The 24,079-nt window shown below is 36.7% G+C and overlaps 1 protein-coding gene across 2 annotated transcripts in view; it reads left to right on the top strand.

Annotated features, from left to right (window-relative positions):
* The first annotated feature begins 1,274 nt into the window (after nucleotides 1–1,274).
* rprd1a (regulation of nuclear pre-mRNA domain containing 1A) overlaps nucleotides 1,275–24,079 on the top strand; it is a 29,803-nt gene continuing 6,998 nt past the window's right edge. The window contains exons 1-8 of one of the 2 annotated variants that reach the window (XM_088601871.1): nucleotides 1,275–1,559; nucleotides 13,637–13,766; nucleotides 16,229–16,335; nucleotides 17,038–17,077; nucleotides 17,381–17,448; nucleotides 19,386–19,480; nucleotides 20,398–20,524; nucleotides 21,225–21,400. In XM_088601871.1, the coding sequence (XP_088457997.1) occupies nucleotides 1,409–1,559; nucleotides 13,637–13,766; nucleotides 16,229–16,335; nucleotides 17,038–17,077; nucleotides 17,381–17,448; nucleotides 19,386–19,480; nucleotides 20,398–20,524; nucleotides 21,225–21,400 (894 nt within the window). In that variant the 5' untranslated portion in view covers nucleotides 1,275–1,408. The remainder of the gene's footprint in view (nucleotides 1,560–13,636; nucleotides 13,767–16,228; nucleotides 16,336–17,037; nucleotides 17,078–17,380; nucleotides 17,449–19,385; nucleotides 19,481–20,397; nucleotides 20,525–21,224; nucleotides 21,401–24,079) is intronic. The other variant, XM_088601872.1, reaches the window with a different exon arrangement.

Here is a 24,079-nt window from a genome sequence, read left to right as displayed (position 1 = left end):
TTATTGATAATGTCAACCAAAGAGGGTTCTTTTAAACTCCAGAATGAAAGAAGACCTGAGAAGACCTGAGATATAAAAGGGGAAAGTACACAGGTTTAAGACTGAAAACAGGAGGTCCTGTTTAAAATAATGAGTAGTGGAATCTAGAATAAACCCGGACATATGTTAGAGCAGACTCATTGGTTTCCTTCAAGAAACTGCTAGGATGAGTGAATGGAAACAACTGGCTAAAAAGCAAAGTGAGTGTCCTCCATTTTTATTTGCTTTCATTCTCATTTACCCTGTGCTGTGTAAAGAATTGCTCTTTCACCCATGTCACATTTAACCCTTTTGAAAAAAAAAAGCCTTCTTTTGTATGCTAATATAACATGAGGGCAGTGCTACACACCTATTATTTTTATGTTTTGTACAACGGCATTATCCAAGTTGATATTCCTTGAGCACAAGAATGGGAAAATTCACCTTTAATTTTACTCATCCGCTGCTGCTGAATGTCTCAAATAGTTCCTTAATCCTAGGACACTGAGAGACAAGAGAAGAAGTTTGAAAAAGTCTTTATATTTGTTATACAGAAATAACCTTTTACTGAATAACTATATGAGCACCACACTCTTTGATTAATTTAAACACCATCTTTAATATATTTATCTAGTGTCCATTTCCATTAAGTTTGTTATTGAAGATAGTGATCAGTAGACTAAACCTTAGCGTCGTGCTATTCTGCTGTCAATATACATCAATCCATTTTCTAACCGCCTGTTTCATTTCAGGGTCGCGGGGCAGCCAGAGCCTACCCTTGAAAACAAGGGGTGCACCTGGCTGGGGCGCCAGTCTACTGCAGGGCAGATACACAAATAGATACGCACACATTTACACCAAGGCCAGTTTCCCCATTAGCCAATTAACCTACCAGGGAGACGAACACGGGGAGAACATACAAACTCCACGCAGATACCACCCCATGTGCGGAATTAAACCTAGCGCGCCGCAAAGCAGCAACGCTACCTACTGGAACACCGTGCCGCTATTCTATAGATGTGTGCATTTGAAGTTTCTAGCATATTTTAATAGACATTCCTGACACCGTTGAACACATAATGTGTAGTATTGTTTTTGCTTGTTACGAACAAAAAGCGCATTTTTTATTTCTATTTTTTTTTTATTAACGAAAGCAAAGGCGTTGATATTCTCCCCTTAAAGACTATTGGAATTTTTACCGCCGATAATAATGACGTCAATCCCTTCTTCAAGGCGAAGAGCTGTGGTTTCGTCCCGCTGACGTCATCAAAACATGCGCCGAAGTCCCTATTACCATTCCCATCTTGCAGCAACATTATTTTCCTGACTTGGTGAAGGGGATCTGTAAACCTAAAACCGATCAGTCTTTCTCTGGCTTCGGTAGGGTAAAATGTCCGCGTTTTCAGAAGCTGCATTAGAAAAAAAGCTCTCGGAACTCAGTAATTCACAGCAAAGCGTCCAAACCTTGTCGTTATGGCTAATCCACCACAGGAAACACTCCAAGATCATCGTTACAGTATGGTACAACGAATTGAGAAAAGGTATGGTTTCGTTATTAATGACCGCTCTTTTAACTGTAGTTTTTTTTTATAGTAGATCTGTTTTGTAGCTGTCTTCTACTACAGCAGCTAAATTAAAATGCTCTTTTTGTTTCTTACGACGTGAGTTTACATATTGATAGTTTGCGTTTTTAGTCGGAAATACCCCCTTTTCTTGTTTTGGGTAAACGAGAAGTCGCGGTGTCGTTTTGTTATTTCGCTTTGTTATTGCAGTTTGCGTTTTTGTGCATGTCTTGTACTTTACATGGGCAAACCAGTTGTGCAGTTGTGAATTTCGGATCGATGTGATGAGTGATACGGGAAGCACAACCGCCTGAACTGACCTTCGACCGTTGCTAAACCTCCTGACCTGTATAATCACATTACAAATCCAGTACAAACGTATCTTTGCTTCTGTCACTTGTGCGCCGTCTGAATTGTTTTTCAAACGCAATGCAAAATACTTTTTAAAAGGCAGTGCTTTGATCTGTTCCATAGCGTTCCGAGGTATCTATAATTTTACAAGTATGAAGGACTTTCACAAAATATCGCTGTGCAAAGCGAAATTTGCTTCATTGGATCGTTCCAGGTGGCCCTTCAAAATGTTTTGAAAATTGGAAGAATACGGAAGATTGTTTTGGTGTCTTTAAAGGAAGAAAACCCTAGGCTTGTGTGCAAAATACAGACGTCTCTACAGAGAATAATTTCCTCCCATGCATCTGTTTCCCTGCTTATGCTTTGAAAATAGTTTTAAAACACCTGCTCGTCAAGTTTTACAGGACGGCCATTTAAGCGACAGGAAGCCATAGATTGGGCCTCAACACATTCTTTTGCAGTTGCGTTCTCCAGCTAGGCTGTGCTTAATTTAAGATTCGTTGCAAATTGCCCTTTACTTCCAGTTTTTGGAAGCTCTAAAAGATGTCCCTCTAAAATGTTGGCAAGTACTAGCAAACCTCATTTGTTTTGTATGGAGAAATAGACCTGCATTACTTAACAGATTGATCAAAAGGAAAACATTGTATAAAGTGCCAGAATGTATAAAGCTTCTTTATATTAGAAACAACAGAGGGCTCCAGATTCCATTTGCAGATTAATATCTGATGAATCGTTGGATATGATAGCACTGGTATTCTGGTGATTTCCAACAACGGCTGTGTCAGATTTATCGCCCTGCTGTGTAATGCTGTAAGAGTTTGATTATACTGTTTTTTTTTAAATCTCAGAAAGTCATTGGAGATTTTGTCTGTCTGTTTATTTTAGTACACATATTAGGTTTAGAAAGGTGTCTTGAAGGTATTTTTAGGATGCAGATTTATTATATCGTACTGGCTGTAACAGACTCTGGCCTCTTCCAGGTCCTGATTTTAATCAGAATCTCTCTGTGCAAGTGTTACAGATTTGGGTGATTTTACTACCTTAACTTTTTGGACAACTTGAGAAGTTCTTCATGATGGAACTCGCGTTCTCAGATGTTCATGTGGTAATACAGAACGCACAACGGTGGTGTGATTTTGCTAAGTTGCAGCCCAATTCATAGTAGAAAAGGGCATTTTTTTCTATTAAAAGTTAGGTGTTAAAGTATGCAATTCTTAGAGCTGAAATGAAAGTTAAGCATCGTGCATGACAGTAACAGATTTTGCATTCCTAATGGTCTTTCATGTGGGTGTTATGAACACTGCTGGTGTAGCTGCTGAAGAAGTAAGTCCTTCCATCTTTATAGCAGATGGTAAGCTGTGACGTTTACTGAATGATAATATTAAGGTTTAAAATCTGGCATCTGTGCTATGTAAGAGTCTTTAGGGCCACAGCAACTGTTGATTTGGACACTTTGTGGTTAAATGTAGTGATTCTGTGTACAAGGTAATGCAATAGTTTCTTTCCATGCTAAGACACAGAACTGTAGCAGCAGTACCCAGGCAAAATCCTCACTCTGCTGTAATTTTGGAATAATGTGATGTGACAAAATGCATTAAGAGTTACAGAACGTAGGCAAGAAATACAGCTCTTAAGCGCCTCATAGTTGCTTATATTTAGAATGACACTGTGAGCATTTGAGGGTTCTCCCAAAAGGAATGATCAATTTTGTGATATAGTGATAGGCAATCCTTGAAAGGAATTTCAGGAAGAACAGAAAAGTTGTCTCTACACTTAAAAAAAAAAACATAATTTTATGACAGCTGAAGAACCTAACTAGTTGAGGCTAGATTTTCATGTGCATGTGGCCTTTAGTTTTGCACTTTTCCTGTAAGGGTATGACAGGGAATCATATAAAATTTAATTTTAAGTCTAGAAATAAGCCCCATATTACTCCCACTATCTTGGAAGCAATAGGTTTTGAATGTAGGTTTGGCTTACTTATTTTCATTGTTTCTGTCTGTTTTCCACATAATTGAGGTCCTTTAAATTTTCTCATGTTTTATGTTGTAGTTTTTCTGTGAATAAGTCACCTTTTGTTTTGTTGATGAAAAGTAGTGATTTTCATTCTCTTTGTAATATATAATTTGCTAAAAGTAAAAGCAGAGTGACACCTCCGATACAGAAATGTTAGATTTTGCACTATCAGTGTCTCTGCATCGACAATAACTTGTATGTTCTTGAAAATAAACACACAAAAGCACACAATACGTTCCATGTGAAAAAAAAAATTGTTACTTAAATGTCTGAAAGAGTCATGTGTTTAAATCTTGCATTATTTAAATAATAACATTACATTTTAACATCTCTTTAATGCTGGTGTTTAAAATGTGGTGTACACCTATGAGTGAAAGAAAATTTGGAATTCAAAATGTGTATGTGGGCTACCAAATGATGTGTAACGAGGTAAATCTCTTGCAAAAGAACATAAAAGACAATCATGTAAAAAGCACACAGTGGGCATATTGTTTGAAACTTCATGGGGAAAAGTGTAGTCAGTCTCCCACATTTCTGAACCAATGCTCTGTTTATTTTGTGATGGATATATTAAGCACACTAATTTGGCATACTTCTTGGGAACACATTACATTAAACATTGAACTTGGGGGCAAGAAAGTTAAAGCTTGGCAAACCTATTTACTCCAAGAAGACAAAAGAATTGAATGCATTTATCTGGTGCATGTAATCGCAATACTTAATTCAGTTAAAGCCTTTTAATTACTTCTGGACATGAAAGATTGTGTTTCTTCTTTCCCATGTTTTTTAAATAAAAAGTTTTAGCTGGGCACTAAACACCCGGTGGCTTTTACACAGCTGGTAGGAAGTAGATTTTGTCTGCAGGCTGATGTTCAGAAGGTCGGTGTTTATGGTATATTAACACTGTAGATAGTACATATGTGAAATGACATGATTCAACATTTTCACAACTTAGGTAGTTTGTTAGAGATGTGAATTAAGATTTTGTTTCTGTTTGGTTTTGGCAGGTAAAGTATATACAGGTTTATTTTTCTCAGTTCAATTTGTCCACAGTACTTGAGTTTCTTTGACGTTGTGTCAGTTAGATGAACTCAGGGACTCCAGTCTAGCTGTTGCAGGTTTGTAACATTATCTGTTATCTACTGTATCACAGGCATAGTGATGTGTCAGAATGCGTGTGTTCGTGTTAGAAGTAATTAGGTTGCTCACAACAGATTGATTGTACAGTGCAACAGTTTCAAAGAGGATCAATACAGAACCAAAAATAAACCATTTACGATAACATTTACACAACAGTACTACTAGAAATCTGTTAAATGGTCTTGTATTACAGTTTAACTACTTAAATTTATTTACATAGTTGGGAAAACAACACATGTTTCGAATAGCTCCTGTATATTTTCTGCATATTCGGAGTAAGAGAATCACGCAGTAGTATTTTAAGACTGATTTTGAATAGAACAGTGCAGGATGTATCTTTTTCTGGTAACAAAACTGCTTAGGATCCATTGTAATACTTATGTATTGTGTTAATCACTAATTGTGCACATTCCTGTCAACCATAAATCTAGGGGAATGGGGAATTTTGGCAGTAACAACATTACTGTAATATTTCATTAATATAATTTAAATATGTTAAGTAAGGCTCATAAAAAAATAAAAAAGAGTAAAAGTGTACTATTAGATTTAATGAAAGGTATTGGGTGCAGTACAAGTCTGTCTTCATTTTTGTCACACTTACAGCATACAGCAGGCTGTATCATATTGGTGGTAAATACAGATTTAATTGCAGATGTAAACTAATGATATTGGGGGGAAAAACAGCATTTGAACGATCATGCAAATATATTGAAAGATGAGCTTTTAATTATGCATTGTCATGCTTAGACTGCAGTTGTTAAACTTTTCCTTGGACATTTATGATGTGAACGTTAAGTTGGGCTTCTAACCACAAATATACCATCAGAAATGTATTGGTTAATACAGGTTTAAACTTTGTGCATCTTTATTTTACAACTTGTCAGAATGGAAATTCTACAGACCAAATGCTGCTTGCTCAGTGTTTCAGAACACCACTGTGACGGACATTTCCAAATCATTACTTAAACATAGAGTTAGTGAAGACATAACATGAGGCTGGTGGGGACATCTCTCTAAGCTGTCAGTCAAGGTCAATCATAAATGTATAGATATATCCGTATCACCCTCTTCTTTCTAGGCTTCCATTACATCGTTGTAGTTTCATTAACGATTAATCTTGTTTCAGGACTTTCTGAATAACGAGCCTGATCCTTAGCTCAGTGTATCATTATGTAGTCGTGTGTGCAGTGCATTAAACATGAATGTTTTTTGTCAGTTGTCTTTTGTAATGAATGTGCATCATATGTCAGTTATTTTCATGAGGATGAAAGGTGAATATAAAAACTTTATGTTATGCACAGGCGTGCAGTAAATTTGAAAATTGGATTGCTCTGTTGAAATCCCTATGTCCCACCGTGATTGGAAATACTATAGCACTACAAAGGGTAAAATCAAAAGATTCAGTTTCAGATTTGACCGCACTAACACCATAGCTCTAGAGTTCTTTGTTCAGTCCTTAGTTTTGGCTCGTTATATGTGGAGTCAGAATGTTCTCCCTGAATTTGTTCCAGTTTCTCTTACTCCTAAAGATATGTTAATATTAAAATTAAAGTGACATGGTGAGAGAAATGCTGAGAAAGAAAACCTTCAATAGGAGCTGTAGCACAGCAATTCTTTGATGCTAAGACAGGTGTGTGTACAGTTATAACTTGATGTTTCACCCTCCATTCATGTTTTGACATGCTGCAACTCCACAGTGCTAGTAAACTCCAGTTAGAGGAGTGGTGTGTCTCTCACTGACACAGGGGTTTCTATGTACAAGCCTAGAGAATCCTGGTCTTCAATACCCAACTCTCTACTGGTGGCAATGAGTCGGTTCTGCATTCAAGCTTGGTCTTAGACCTGGCACAGATTTCTGTTGTCAATATCAATATTATCCAACTTCAGTTTAGTGATAATGGAGTACGGCTGAGTTTTAAATAATGTCATTTATGTTGCACACGTTTTTGTGAAATAAGTTAGGACATCAACCCATGTTTCGACCACTTTATCCAGTACAGGGTTTCAGGAGAGCCAGAGCCTTTCCCAGCAAGCAACAGGCGCAAGGCAGGATACACTTTGGACAGGATACCAGTCCATTGCAGAGTACATACTTATGCCAGGGCCAGTGTTCCCAGAAACCAATTTATCTGGCAGTGTGTCTTTACACTGCGGTGGTAAAGTTAAATCAATGAGAGGGTAACATTTAGTCAATCTATGTTACTTGGCCATTTTGCAATGTGTTAATCCAACAGTATCATCATATAACACCTAATTTCTTCAGAGATTCAAAAGAGGCAAAAACTGTGCGCCAGGTGCACCTGTTCATTTGTGTCTTTTGTCATCATGGACCTTTAGGTTGTCATTTGACTTTTTTTTGTCAGTATCTTTCAGGGTTAGAATATTTGCCTCCTCACCTAGACTATATGTTCACTATCTTGAATTCATTTCTGTCTTGCTGGGAGTTTTCTGTTTTTAGCTTTTTTTTTGGATACATAGTTTGAATTATGCATTGTGTAGTTTCAACTGATTCCTTTACAATTCACTGTAACTTTTTTATTTGCTGTTGGTGCTCCCCCATATTGTGTAGATAAGGACACTTGCAGAGTGATCCTGAACAGTAAAATTCTTTACATTTGTGACTGCTTTTCTTTAGAGTCACCCACTGCATTGTGCTTGCTTGCGCATGGTACTTTGTGAACTGTGAAGGTTTTTGTAAATTGTAGTAGAATACTGCTGAGCTGTTAAAATCTCAACAAACTAAAGACAAGATTGGATTTGTTAAGGTATCCAGAAAGAAAAAATGGATCACCGAACATATGTGGGATGAAATGAATGACCACAGTCATCTAGATTGTGATGTTACAGGGAAATACAGAATGAACGAGGGAGAGATTAAAAACAATAAAGATAGGAGGAAATAGTAGAGATGGAAGGCACCATCAGCTAGAGACTCACTAACACTATGCAGAATAGTGAAATATTTGACACAAGGAAGAGTCCAAGAACTGCCAATATATAAAGCAAATGATCAAACAAGGATGAGTAGGCATCAAGTTTAAGGGAACACACCCTGTTAGTGTCAACTGCCCAGATCCAGACCCTATGTCAGCAAAAAATCGATAGGAATTGAATTTTGACGCATTGCTAAGAAGGTGGAGTACAGGTTATTCGACAACTTAAAAAACTGAAAAGCTGGAGGAGACGGCGAAAGGCAGATTTACTAACGGAAGGTGGAGATGTTATTTTACAGTCAAATCTGTACAACATGATGTGCAAAAAACAAACAGTGCCTCATGATCTGAGAGATGGAATTATCCCATTTCCAAAGAAGGGTGATCGTGCAGATTGTAATAGTTTGCATGGTATAACTCCTCTCAGTACCAGGGCATATAATGGTAAGTGTATCATTACACATAATAAAAGAAAATGAGTCCTATTTTGAAAAGGGAGATAATGCTGTGACAAATATGTGCATTGTCAAATTAATAGAAAGATATGACTCTGAAGCATTTCATCTTCTAACATTATGGAGAATATGGACTTCTGTAAAAGTCGATATAATTAGGAGTTTTTATGATCAAAGCAAGCGTTCTGTACATCCCAAGATGAAGGGGAATCAGGCAGAGCTGTATCCTCTTGCCTCTCATTTTCCTCTTCATCATGGACTAACTTAAAATGAGAGCAGCAAGTATTGAAGGTGATAATGTTATACAACGGACAGTCAACACCAGGCTGAAGGACCTCAGATTTGCAGACAACGTATTGCTGCTCAGTATCATCATGCAAGGACACACAAAAACTCACAAACAAGGTGGCCAAAGAAGCTGCTGATAGGTTGAATTTAAATGTAATTAAGAAAAAAATCTAAGCAGTGGAATAAAAAACCAGGCGGTCATAAAAGAATAGAGAAAGAAAGTGGTGATGAAGTGGTATTTGGGAAGGTGTATGACTTCTGTTATTTAGGCAGCACACTTTTGCATGATAGTACCTGCAGTAAAGATGTTAAAATGTGACTGTGTAAAGGTGAATTCTATTTCCAGGAGACATAATAAAATGTGGTAAGATAGGACTTTTAGTATCAAGACAAAAACTAGTTTGTTCCAAGCCTGCAGTCAGAAGGACTTTTACATTGCTTCTAAAGTCAAATGGTGCCAGCAGTGTTATGATTAAGATTTCCCAGAGTGAATCTCCTTTGTCATCACGTTGTTGATTAGGAAAAGATTACACTGATACAGTCACCTTCCCCTGTGTCCGTCTTGATAAACTGAGCTAAAAAGCAGTTAACAAATTTCAGCTATGTGCACCTCATCAGATTTTGACAACATGAGCCTGCTTTTCAGTCCTGCCAGATTCAGAGCTCATAGACTTTTTCTGCATTCTAAGGATGTTCCAGTCTGTGTACACTGAATTTTTAGAGGTATGATGGTACTCTGAACTCTTCAAAGTTAAAGTATTTTGAAAATATGCTTCATTATTGAAGAAATAAGTTACATTATTTCAATGTAACTTTTTTATCCCCAAAAAATTACTCTTAAAATAACATACTGATTGGTTTTCATATAGTTTTACCTTCATACTCCTCTTTAATCCATTGCAATTGTTTGCAAATTCGCTGTCAGGCCAAGGCAGACCTGAGATGTGTACTCAAGGATTCCACAATATACTTAGAGGTCTGACTCCAAAGGTTCAAATCAACATTTGCCTGTGCATGTCTCTCCCATTATGCACCTCCCTCATCTCTTCCTACTTATGTCTTTGCTCTACGTTTGTTCAGTTGCTCACAGTGCTTCACTGACTTTTTTCGGCATTTGTATTACATTAGTTCTACCCAACAACATAAATAAAGGAAGATGTGCAGGTGTGATATAATACTGTACCATCTTTTAATCATCAGTTCAACATCATCGCCTCAGTCAACACATCTCCATAAATATTCATGTACAGTACTGTAGTCTCATCAATTACTCTTACAGATATCTTCACCTATGCTGAATGTACCTATGTTGGATATTCAGCTTTTATGTAATGTCTTTGTTAGTGGTCTATATTAAAGTTTTTAATCTCCAAAGATCAGTGTGTTTTATCATAATCAATGCATGTTGCCACAGTATGAAATGTTTTAGTGAAGCGTTTTTTTGTTCATAGATAGATACTTTATTGATCCCGTGAGGGAAATTGCAAAGCAAATTCAAAGTGTGCACCTTGGATGTGGCATTTTTGTTTAGTGGCACCAATTCACATGTGACTCAGAGACTAACTCTGGTCAGGGTTCGGGTTATTGTAGATTCTGTAGTTTAATGTTGTGATAGGTAATACAATCTAGTTACAGAAAACTCCACTCCCCTCTTTTGTCAAATCAAGCAGAGTGAAATCTGCCTTTGCAGGAAAAAGAAACTTCAGAACGGTTCGTTAGACAGCATTATAACATTGCCAAGCGTTTTTAGAGATTTTAAAAGTCATTGGACTGTCTCATACAACAGAAAATGAATACAGTTTATCTGTCAGCTTTAAAACATTGCCAAGTAAATGTAAAAGATTAAAAGGTGTTTCACAAGAGAGTCACAAAAAATAAAAAGGTCAACTACAAACAGAGTGTTGCTTCAGTTTCTCCCACCAAAATTATAGATGTGAGGATGATAACAGGATGAAGTGTCTCCTTGGGAGTCTTTCTTAAAGAAAATCCTTTAGCTAATGGAGAGCATTGAGCAAGTTATCTGTGTTATAACAGTCTTTTAAATTATTTTGTAGATTAGTTTGTCATAATTTCCATCTTCAAGCTGCATTTATTGACCTCATGATTGTTTTCATCTAGTCCCGTTGTCCCATTTTATAGTGATCTGTGTTATATATTATTTTGCCCAGGCTAATACTTTTTAGGCAGCTAAGGCTAACTTTGTCCACTTTTATTTTAGTTTCCCCTAAGTGGTGTAGTATGCTTGTTTGTTGGCCTTTGCAGTACTTCCTGTAGAAGTTTGTTATGCGGTCAGTCACGGTTTGGGGTTTTACATTTAGTTGCAAGAAGTTTTTGAACACATTTGCGCGCAATGGAATCTTTTTAGGAATGTCTGTTTTGAGACTGCATATTTCAAGCATTTAATGCATTGTAGAAATTTAAGCTGGGAGCATTTGTTCTTTCCCTGTGCTTATTTTACCATTTTTGTTTTGCTGAGCCCGACATTCCTTTTTTTTAGATGTCCCAATTCATCTGAAGTTGCAAAAACCTTAACTTAAAAAAAACAGCTGTACTCATCATCAATTATGTCTCAAACTCTCAGCAGTTAACGCAGAATGTGGAGGTCCTACAAGCTGTTTAGCCTTATTTCTTACTTGAAAGTCAAATATTCCTAATGATGAATTGATTAACATACTGTTAATCAACTGTTAAAACAACTCACGCCAGCAGCCATATCACCCTGCAACTCACAACTGGCAACCCACTGAAGCTAAGCAGGTGTGAGCCTGGTCAGTACCTGGATGGGAGACCTCCTGGGAAAGGTTGCTGCTGGAAGAGGTGTTAGTGGGGCCAGCAGGGGGCGCTCACCCTGCGGTCCATGTGGGTCCTAATGCCCCAGTATAGTGATTTCCCATTGGCCCTTACCAATCATGGCCTCCTAATAATCCCCCTCTATGAATTGGCTTCATTACTCTGCTCTCCTCCCTACTGATAGCTGATATGTGGTGAGCGTTCTGGCGCACTATGGCTGCCGTCGCATCATCCAGGTGGGGCTGCACATTGGTGGTGGTGGAGGGGAGTCCCCATTACCTGTAAAGCGCTTTGAGTGGAGTGTCCAGAAAAGCGCTATATAAGTGTAAGCAATTATTATTATAATTACTGATTAGTTTGTGAACTGTATCAAAAACTAGACAGAGGTGTTGTTTTTGCTTTTCTGTGTGTCGGAAACATGCCAAAAGCTTTCAGATGAATAATGATGGAATTGGCTTTTAAATGTGGATGAAATCAAGCTTTCTGGCTTTACTGCACATAAGGGAACTTTATCAAACAGCCACCTTTTTAACTTCCTATTGGCAGGTGTGTAGAAGTTTTGTTTAATCAGGATGTTATTTCTGATTTAGTGTTTAAACTTGAGACATTTACGAAAGACCAGGACTGTGGAGTTTTTGTTTCATCCCATGATAACAATAAGGCCTTGCTTGCGTATGAGTGTAAACCCTTTTGAAGTGTTAGAAGCTGCAGGCCAACAGCAGGTATGGGTTATTTTGCTTTTTTTCTTGATTGGCACAGATTCACAGAAGCTTGCACATTGTGAAACTGAAAATGGGACAAGTTATGTGCAGGGTATTTTCTTTGTTTTGTTTGCAAATGATTCTTGCATGATAACAGATTGTTGTATGATACCCTAGTCACAGTACAGTAGTGTGCGAACTAGATGTTTTTTTTAGTTGATTAGATTACGACTGTTTTACTGTAATAAAGTCTGAAAGATGTATTTGATGCTGGTAATTTTACAAAGATTAGTATTTCATAATGAAAGATATCTCTCTCAAACATTGTTTAAATAAGCCAGTGTAAGCCTTTATTTAACACTAGGCTTTATTTTACACCTTCATTAAGCAGGGCTGGGTGTAGATTCACTACAGTGTTACTCCTATAAGGAATTAAGCTCTAAAAGCAAAATTGCTGCAGCTTTAGTTTTATCCCACAAGGCTTCATTATGGGAAAAAATAAGTTAAGTCCTAGAGGATCTGTTTTGACTGGAAAAAAGTGTCAAAGGACAGGTTATCTTCTCAAGAGATGCACTGCAGTTGTACTCTTGTGTATTGTATTGCCCATGAAAATGAACCAAAATAATAGAGTGGAAAATGTATCCTTATATAGAATATGAACTTAATATCTGAGACTCAATTTCTGACTGTTTTTATGTCTTAAAATGTGTAAAAGTGATTGCAGTTGGTGGTGCAGTGAAACATTTGGGGAAATGGTTTCTGTATGTAGCATTTGGAAAAGGGTAGTCATCACATGTTTGCATTCATTCACAACAGTTTTAATGTTGTAAATAAATGTACAATGTTTATGTTGGACTTTTTAATGATAGTTCTTTTTTGGAACAGTACAAAATACTCTAAAGCTCATTTTACGTTCTCTTTGAAAGTTAATTCGACATTAACAGTAGAAAGTCTAATCAATGTTAGTCTATATATAGCCTGGTAAACAGCAGTGCACTAAAGTACAGTTGAGTGTTCTCATTTGTTGTTTGTTTTTCTGCTTGATTGTCAGCAGTTTCTATAGTAGTGTACCCACTTCCAAGAGTCTGTGCCCCATTCCGGGAAACTATAGCGAAAAGTGATCTTTGTATATATAAGCTTATTGTGGTTCCTCAATAGGTTTGTTTTTTCAGGAGCCATTGGACTACAAAACATTTTTGCTATATATTTTGCAGTTCATTGTAAAATATTTTCTATCTTGTTACAAATCATAACATTAAGGTGACCTTTTATTAAGAACCTTCAAAATGACTGGAGTCAGCTCTCACTCTTTAATAATGCAGATAATATTATGCAGCTATTTCACATGTGCTGACATTTATGCATGTTTTGTGTTTCTATAGCCAAGGTCTCCCGAAAGCTGACGTTCCTCTACCTAGCCAATGATGTTATACAGAACAGTAAACGGAAAGGCCCGGAGTTCACCAAGGACTTCGCACCAGTTATAGTTGATGCCTTTAGACATGTTGCAAGGTAATGCTTTCAACCTTTTTCAAAGTTTTAGTTTGTCAATATTTATGATTGTATACTGAGAAATATACACCATTTCATCAATTTCCCTACGGGATTAATAAAGTATTATCTATGTATCTAATGAGATGTAAGATCTGTGAATTTTTTAATCTCTTTAAAATTGTGACAAACACTACTGAATTTTAGGATTTCATTCATTTGCTATATGTAAGGAAAAGTCTTATTATTTAGTGTAATTAGAAGCTTGTACCAAACTGAGTTTGGGCAACACTGGTTTTCTCTGCGAATAGGCATTCTGTGTTCAATGCTCACTATATTTTTCCTGAAAAATATTACATATTACATTATGTGTTAAGCATACTAAGGCATCTGATCAGTAGACTGTAGGTATATTAAACATTTCTAACACATTCATAATAGTAATTATGCTACTTCTGTGATGTGAATGCGAGAGTACCCAGTGTAACAATGCACAGGTCCAGTTGCTACAACAGACATGCGTGAAATGTGTGTTCCGTATTCCAAAATGACATTTTACGTTTTCTGTAAACTAAAAGGTTTCCAAAAAATAACTCTTGTGAGCATCACATGAGGCAGTTTTTCCAATATGCACCCTCCCTCTTCTCCCCAGCCAAGCATGTGTGTGTTCTGTCAGTATTTTCCAGAAGTATTCTGTGGCCACATCAGTTTTGTAAACGCTACATTAGCGTATTCGAGGTTCTCAGTCTTTGACCTGAGGGAGAACTGTCTACCGGTTTTTGTACCCAACTGGGCCCTTAATCACAGGTGCTAATTGAGGCATGTAATTGGTCTGCTTAGCTTGTTTAGACTTTTTTTGCACTCCCTCCGTGCTTTCCAACAATAATAATAATAATAATTGCTTACACTTATATAGCGCTTTTCTGGACACTCCACTCAAAGCGCTTTACAGGTAATGGGGACTCCCCTCCACCACCACCAATGTGAACAGAGTTTTGAGGGACGACCTTTTCTAGGCAGTGTCTGGGTGGTTTGATGTAGCCATAACACTTGGATATTGTTTTGTACCCTTTCCCTAATGTATGCATTTGATTTACCCAGTGAGATCCAGGTGGAACAATGCCTGTAAATCTCTAATTTCTTTGGAATGCTCTTTAGTCTTCATTTTCACAGCTGTCCTTCAGATTCACACCCTGAGTAATGATCCCTTAACTGTAGGGATTTTATCCAGAAATGTTGCAGTTATTTTAATGATTCACAGGTATGTTTGGAGAGTTAAGAGAAAATTTTAAAACACGCCTAAAAGAGCGTAGAGCATTGAAATTAATTTGGCTGCAATTAAGAATTGAGTGCAAAACAGTAAGATTCAGAAGAGACAACAGTTCCCCAGAACAAGGATTGAGAACCACTGAAATAGACCATACAGGAAATGTAAACACATGAGCTGTCAGTATAATTAATTTCTTTTATAATAGTTTTTCACATCAGTGTTTTTACAATGGTAACCTGTATTACTCCACAGCTGTGAGTGTGTGGCCATGCAGTAACCTTAAGATAGGTTACAAACAAAAGAAGGCCATTTGGCCCCTCAGTCCTGGTTGGTAGTTAGAAGTTAATTTATCAAAGCATCTCATCCAGCTGTTTCTTGAAAGAGAACTGGCTTCAACAACATGGCAAGATGTGCTTCCTGTTCTCGATTTTAAATGCACTGCTTTTATTTAGTTTAATGCAGACAAGTCCAGGGATTTGCATGCAGTTTGTAAAACACTATAAATGCAAAATAGGATCTGCTGAGTTAGGAAAGGTATTTTATGAAAAAGACCTAGTAGTATATGTTTACGCAGCATTTATGTCTTCTAGAAATTTGAGGAAGCAACCAGGATATACGGTTAAAGTCACAGAATTTAAATCAAGGAATGTTGTGGTCAAATTGTGCAAAGCACTAGTAAGGACTCAGTTAATAATATTGCTTACAATTTTGGTCACCGCTTTCTGGAAAAGATGTTGAAGCTCAGGAATCGGTCCCAGGCTGAGTAACCATGTACATTCCAGAGCGTGTGGGAACGTCCTACTCTGACAGACTGAAGCAACTGAATCTTTTTAGTATTGAACAAAGAAGATCATGAAGAGATCAGATGGAAATACCAACATTTCTCAAAGGCATTACAATGTTAACTCAGGAGATTGCTTCAAAATGAATACTTAAACATAAACTGAAATGCACACATGGTAAATATCCAGCTACATTGTTAAAGCAGAATTCCTGATTAATTTCAAGAAATGGCTGGATGAGATCCTTCAATCAATTATCTATTGAATGGGCTAGGTGGGACAGATAGTCTCCTTTTATTTGTGACCTTATGTTGTCTTTTAATATTTTAGGTTTGACTACTTAAGTTGTACAGGTTATACGTTGTCACTTCTAGGTTGTAAATCAGTTTCAAATGTAGTTGATAAAACATGCCTTTTTTATTTCTTTACAGTGACGGTGAGGAGGGGTGTAAGAAACACCTTGGGAGAGTGCTGTCTATTTGGCAGGAAAGGGCTGTGTATGACAATGACTTGCTGGAACAGCTCAGGCAGGTCCTGCGTAAGTGAGCTTTCTGTTACACTGAAACAGTTTGGCAATAAAGTGGGAAATGTCTGCTGTCTTTTAGGCTGGAAGGGCAGGGGAAGCGGTGTGCATCCACATTGAGTGAATTGTTACAAGGGTAGCAGTGGGGCTCCAAGATCAGGATTTTGATCTCTGTTAAAATGGGTCTTACACCCTCATTACCTTGCAATCTTGAATTGCACAAGAAGGTTATATTTTACAGCTGTTGTACTGGGTGAAATGTTTTAATGCGATCAGGTCATCCATTTATCATGCAGAAAAGCAGGAAACAGCCAGATACCAATGTGAAATCACACAGAAAGCCTACAATTAATAATCAACTAGTCAGTGATTTAAGTATTAGATTCAATTGCAGTTTCAATTTCTTTCTGTGATCTGTTCTGTATTCTATTGTAATGATTTAAAAATATTAGTTAAAGTGACTTTTGAATCCGTGTTGTTACTGTATATACATTGCCTTGCAAATGTATTCAGACCCTTGACCAATTCTCTTGTTTTACTGAATTAAAAATCCTACTTTTGTTCTCTATTGATATTTTTATTTCAAGGCACTGAAACTCAAAATTCATTATTTGAATGTGACATTGTTTTATGTTAGAAAATATTCTTAAGAAAAATAAAAAACTGAAACATGCTGTTTGCATAAGTATTCAATCCCCACATTTTAATATTTTGTAGAGCCACCTTTTGCAGCCATAACAGCTTTAAGTCTTTTGGGGTGAGTATGTACCAGCTTTGCACACTGTTCAGGAGTGATTTTGGCCCATTCTTCCAGGCAGATTTGCTCCAGGTTGTTCAGGTTAGTCGGATCACGCTTGTGCACCACAATTTTCAAATAGAGCCAGATTCTCCATTTTTTCTTGAGGCACTCCAGTGTTACTTTGGCTCTGTGTTTAGGATTGCCGTTCTGCTGAAAGATGAGCTTTCTCCCAAGCTTCAGTTTTTTAGCAGACTGAAACCGGTTCTCCTGTAGTATTTCGCTGTGTTTTGCACCATCCATTCTTCCTTCTATTTTAACAAGATGCCCAGTCCCTGCTGATGAAAAGCAGCCCCACAGCATGATGCTACCACCACCAGGCTTCACTGTAGGTATGGTGTTTTTTGAGGTGTTGGCAGTGTTAGATTTGCGCTACACATATTGCTTTGAATTTGGGCTAAAAAGCTCTATTTTGGTCTCATCTGACCACAAAATCTTTTCCCACATCGCAGCTGGGTCACTATCATGCTTTTTGGCAAACTCCAGACGTGCCTTCAAATGGTTCTTTTTGAGTAATTGGCTTCTTTTGTGCCACCCTCCCATACAGGCCAGTGTTGTGCAGAGCTCTTGATATGGTGGACTGGTGCACCTTTACTCCACTCTCAGCAACTGAATTCTGTAGCTCCTTCAAAGTGATCGTTGGCATCTCTGTGGCATCTCTCACAAGTCTCCTTTTTATTATAATAATAATTGCTTACACTTATATAGCGCTTTTCTGGATACTCCACTCAAAGCGCTTTACAGGTAATGGGGACTCCCCTCCACCACCACCAATGTGCAGCATTCACCTTTTTGTTCACAGAGTTTTGAGGGACGACCTTTTCTAGGAAGTGTCTGGGTGGTTTGATGTAGCCGTAACCAACAGCACTCACTGGGACATCCAAACACTTGGATATTGTTTGTACCCTTTGTTTGTACCCTTTCCCTAATGTATGCATTTGATTTACCCAATGAGATCCAGTTGGAACAATGCCTGTAAATCTCTAATTTCTTTGGAATGCTCTTTAGTCTTCATTTTCACAGCTGTCCTTCAGATTCACACCCTGAGTAATGATCCCTTAACTGTCGAGATTATATCCAGAAAACGTTGCAGTTATTTTAATGATTCACAGGTATAGGCCAATTGTAAGGCAATTGTGTCCTTCTTACCTCATTATTGTTTTTCACCTGTGTAAACTTAGAGCTTCCACAACACAGGGATTGAATACTTATGCAAACAGCATATTTCAGTTTTTTATTTTTCTTAAGATTAATTTTGAGTTTCAGTGCTTAGAAATAAAAATATCACAGAGAACTAAATTTCAATGTAGGATTTTTAATTCAGTAAAATGAGAGAATTGGTCAAGTGTCTGAATACTTTTGCAAGGCACTGTATGTAAATAGAACCATATATAACATTCCTGTTGAACCACTCTCACAATTGTATTGCATTTGATTCATGGATTGTGAATCCTTTGTTTTCATTGGAGTCCTTTCAGTAATATAGTTAAAGGCAAAAATGTAATTCTGTCTTTTAAACACTGAAAAACGCACTGCATTAAATGGGTGATTGGCAGAATATTTCCACAGACAAACCTTTAAAATACATCACAAATAACAAAAGAAAAACAGGATTTTGAGTGTCCTCCTTAGAAGGTATGAGAGTTGGGAGAAATATTTTCTTATGCACAACTAAATACATTCCTGAATGGGTTACAATATTGAATTTGTATGCATCCTACAGTTTTGAAACCAGAAACATTCAGTGGGTCAAAGATGTTTGTACATTGTCAAGTTTACTTTTAGCTGTATAATTCATTTTCTTTGTAAGGGAAAGGCAACACATTGCCCATTAGTTCAGTTACCTTGCAGCAGGTATTGAAGGGTGTTTTTTTCTGTTAAATGTTCAGCTCTGCTCTGAAACATCATAGTTGAGCCATTTAAGCATTTAGATAAAATTAAGATGCCAGAATTTTTGCTTGAATATGGAGTTATTGCAGTGTTTCTTCATTTTGCCTTCAGGTGGTTTAGCAGTACAGTTAGAAGACCCAGTTAATTTGCTTTTTGTATATTTTGCCAAATCTTTCAGATTTATGGAATGGAGAGCAAAATGGAAACCATTCTGCACAATCTGAATATGCTAACTGTTTGTAAAGTGTGGAAAGTCCAGTTTTTTAAAGTAATAAGGAATAATGAACAAAGTAAAAGTTCTAGATTTCTGCATGCTAAGATGTTTTAGATCTCTTGGTCATTTCATCATCTGAAACTCTGCATTTTCTGCTATTTCCAGAGGGTGATAAGAAACCTAAAAAGCGTCCATATGACGAAATAAAGTTTGAAGAGGATGACTTTCCTTGCCAAAGTTCTCCCGGTGATCCTCCGCAGGTATAAAGCATTTTCTTGTTTGTGTACATCCCCAAATTGATGTTTCAGATAATGTCCAAGGAATTACTCTTGTGTGATAATGGTAACTTTTTTGTTCCATATAATACAGTGAAAAGTTTGAAGATATAGATATTAGTATAAAATCATAAAATGATAACTAGATCTTTATCATAAAATGATAACTAGATCTTTGAGAATGCACAATATAAAATAGTTTGTTCTTATTTGATCTCTTCACAAGGAATTTTGGACTTGTGATCTTCATATAGAAATAGGTATTTCGCATTTATACACACCAGCATGTCCGTTTCTACAGTATATGTTCTTTACTTTTAGCAACCCGATGAACATCATCAAACAAAATATAACATCACTATTTCTATTGGTGTCTATCTTATACTGCTAGCATATTAGCATATTTATATTAATATGCAAATCACAGTTTATTCACTATGTACATTAAAAAAATGCAGAATTAAATAAAAAAACTCCACTACTTATGACAATCCACTGCAATGAGAACGATCTTGCTACAAAGTCAATAAATTGTTACATTGAGATTTATTAGTAGTAGTTGTGCTGATTTATTTTGGCTGTTTTTCCAGGAGTTTTACTTCATCACGTTTGTTTTTAAAAGATAGACTTTCTATGGGTTGCAGTGAGCTAAGTAAACAGTTGTCTCACTGCAAAAGTTAAAATTCAGTCAGTATTTGGACACTGTCCTACACTCTGGCAGTTCTGAAATGCATTCCTGTTGTTGTGCTATCTATTATTTTCACTTTTTGGGGATACTCTTGTGGTAGGACCACCAGACTTTTGCATTCTGGAACTGTAATGCCTACAGCAGCAGTAATTGTTGTATTGAATGTGCCTGTAAATCCTGTAATTGTGAAATTCATTAATTTTTTTTCTGGTAGGTAGCAGAACTCATCAAAGCTTTGCAGGAACTTGAAAACGCAGCCTCAGGAGATGCTACTGTCCGGCAAAGGATTTCCTCCTTGCCCTTAGAAGTTCAGGACGTCGCATTACTGGACAGAATAACAGGTATGGGGTGGTGATCTTTTTTTTAAACGGATATCATGGGTGATTGCATTTCTGTGGCCAGCTGGTTATGGATTTGCACATAGTTCCTGTTTTTAACTCCATCAGATCATTATAAAGATGTGAAATGGAAGGAGGTTAATTAGTCTGTATTACTTTTTGCCAGTAGCAACTGAACAGGTAACACATCCAAGATTCAAAATTGTCATCCAGTCATTAATTGAAGGATCCCCAGGGAATCTCCTTCAACACCATGGTGAGGTTATAGATACCCATGTCCCGTCTGAGTAAAGAACAGCCTCCTTTTTTCAGTCTTTATACTAGTTAGTGGATTCCCGTTTCAGGAACTCAACAGTTAATGTTCTTATTTGGCTATATTTAGTTTTTACTGACTTCTGGAGGCTGAAGACTTGCTGGGCTGGAGTCTATATTCTAGCCCATATAGACTAGAATTTACATAAGTTCGGTGATAAAAGCAAAAAACAGGATGCTAGACTATATGGCTTGGGTGGAAGCTCTATATAATCCATATTGGTCGCACAAGGTACATTACATTTCATTTTGTCATTCCAAAGTCCAAAGGCGCAAAGTTTAAGTTAAGTTTTGATCCACTTTTCTAATTTTAAGAATCATTTGATGAAAACATCTATTGTATGTGGTAAATTTAAAAAAAAATGTTTGTATTTATTTGTGGTTTGTTTAGATAAAGAGTCGGGGGATCGCCTGTCCAAAATGGTGGACGATGCCTGTATGCTCCTGGCAGACTACAATGGCAGGTTGGCAGCAGAAATTGATGACCGGAAGCAGCTGACCAGGACCTTGATGGATTTCCTGCGTGCCCAAAAGGAGATTCTAGCGGAAAAAGAACAGAAATTGGAAGTGCGTAAAATTTTCATTCCTATTTTTATCACTTAAAGTGTTTCCCCCCCCCCTAATTTGAACTTGCTATACATAAAATAATCAACTATGTTTTGTAAATGCAGAGGGAAACCTCTGAAAAAAAAAAACTTAAAAGAAAGCGAACTGGTCAAATAAGAAGTGGCCAAGTTATGCTCTATTAGGGAAAATGGGAATATTTGATAAAAATTCGAGAGGTGCAACAGCTGCTGACAAAAGGCAATACATGGTGCATAAAAAGACAGATTTCAGGCTGCCCATCAAAGCTTACTATACAAAAATTTAAATTTATATGTTTAGTACTTCAATTTCAAATCTTATTCAGGGACTGCTGTTTCTTCTATAGAATGAGCCTGATATTTCATTTTTAAAATATTAAATCTTACTCCCCAGGGTAATTTTGCAATTTGTGGTGTTTTTGAGGAGTGTGAAAATGATCCAGTAATCTACTTCTAATTGGGTTAATTTCTTTTTTTTTAAGTCAAGAAAAACATTTAAGATTTAACATTAAAGTTAAATATGAATTTTATTTTAGTTAAACTAATAGCAGTTTCATTGATTCTAAATGCATTGATACAAAGCTTTGATGGGTTCTACATTGGGTGTGTCCAGTAGTTTTCCATTTATAGTTTATCTTATAGTTTGAGACTTATAACCTGTGTGTTAAGCATATTAATTGGCACTCAGGAGTCAAAAGCGTAGTCATTAGGGGTTGCTGCAGTTTTTCTCTAAAGTTTGTTTAGAGGAAGCTAATTAGGTTTTTATAAGGTACTGTCATTTGAGGGGGTTCCTGGAGGGAGCTTGTTCTACACATAGGTAAGTAGATCTATATAAACATCTTGTGGTGGGAAGAATTATTAACTCTTTACTGTCTAGCTTCTATTACAGGTTTTGAGCAAGGACATGTCTCCTGGTGTCGTCATCTTATCAAAGTATCCTGTAAAAAAAAAAGAAAAAATAAAAATCCAAAAACTGACTGTGGGTGTGGTATTATTTAAACTGCTATGCAAATTCACTGTAGGGGGTAAAACCGAGCTTGTGTACAGCTTGGGAGGCTGGTGAGTGTAGGAAATAAGGAAAAAGGATGCAGGAAATCATCTTTTCTAATATAGAGGAGGAGGCATTCTCCTAGTCATTCAGCCCTAAAGAAAAATTAATTACAATTTAATGGTCCCAATTCATTGTTCTTTTATAGCTTGGCCTTTTCATGTTGTAGATAAAACAAATTTTTACATATTTTCTGATAAGAACTGGTTAAAGAGCACCTTTATCAGTATATCCGACACCTTAAAACCCATACGTACATATCCCAAGTTATAGGTTTCTTTAGGCCTGTGTATAAAAGGTCAACTACAGTTCGATTGGCATCATTTCTGCTCATCTCACCTATGTGGGTTGAGATCCTAAGGAATTATTGTAGTATTTGATTGAAAACTTACACCACTAATTTAAATTTTTAATTTTCTATATTACAAGTGTACATGTATCAGTTCATCAGGAAAGAATTTAGTTAAATAGTGTTTATATTCTGTCTTAATGGAGTGAAGGTTTTGACTTTTAAGTCTTTCAGCATTTTTTTGGAAATGCACGTGGGATAATTTGATTGCATTTACTTTTTTTCGTTGTGTTCAGGAAACAGTTGAAATTCCAAAAGTATCTCCTCTACTCTTTGGAAAAAGCTGCAATTTCCTGTTCCAGTAAGGCATAGTTTATACAAACATTTTGGTTCTCTGAAGGTATTTTCCGTCAGATTTGACATAAAGGTATTATCAAGGTGTGAATATTTCAGCGAAAGGAAAAACAAAGCTAACTCTTCCAAATGTTTAACCATCATATAGGGTCTTCTAATTTGGGAAGCTAATGTTTTTCATACTAGCATCCTGGCCAGGGTGTAAGCTTGTGCCCATTGCTTGCAGAGATGGGCATCATCTACCCAGGGCCTGTATTAGATGAACTGGTTAGAAAATGGATGGATCGGTGCTTTTTGTGGGTTCTCAGTATTCAAATTAGTTTCATTTTTTTAAAACATACAATCTGTCATTTAGAAACGTACATCTTAGGTGTACGATTTGAACATGCTACCCATTACTTAAAATAAGTATTAAATAATGGGATTTCTAAATTTTCTGCTATATTAGCATTACCTGAACATGGCCCATACCTTTAACTTTCTTAGAATTACTTGCTGCCCTATGTAATCATGTAGTTTGTTACATAACATTTAAGATGAGCAAACAGTATGATTCTGAAATTGAAAAACATAACGTGAAAAGCATACTCTGAAGTTCACGTTGTACAGTTTCCACAAAAGCCAAGAGTTGTGTGTGTGTTCCTGGCTAGAATATCAAGATTCATGTGGTGCACCAGTCCTGGGGGTTTAAGCCCTTTTGGTTAACAACACACAAGCATTTTCGTGGTTTTCTGATTAAATGAATATTTTTTTCTCTGTGACACCTCCAAAAAAAAAAAAAGGTATTTGAAAGCATTAAAGATTACATATAAAGGATTAGTCTTTATACAACTATTAGAAGAGTTGTTGTGGTGTTATACCTGGCTTCTCACAACATTTTCACATTCACATTAATATGGCCAGACCTCTACTCCATTAAAGAAAATACTGAAGCACTAAAATTTGGATCTCTTGCTGAATACATTTAAGAC

The sequence above is a fragment of the Lepisosteus platostomus genome, chromosome 12 (assembly GCF_059453375.1).
Source record: "Lepisosteus platostomus isolate fLepPlt1 chromosome 12, fLepPlt1.hap1, whole genome shotgun sequence".
In the NCBI taxonomy this organism is placed as follows: domain Eukaryota; kingdom Metazoa; phylum Chordata; class Actinopteri; order Semionotiformes; family Lepisosteidae; genus Lepisosteus; species Lepisosteus platostomus.
The sequence above is the reverse complement of the archived record's forward strand: the minus strand, read 5'-3'. Positions and strand labels throughout refer to the sequence as shown.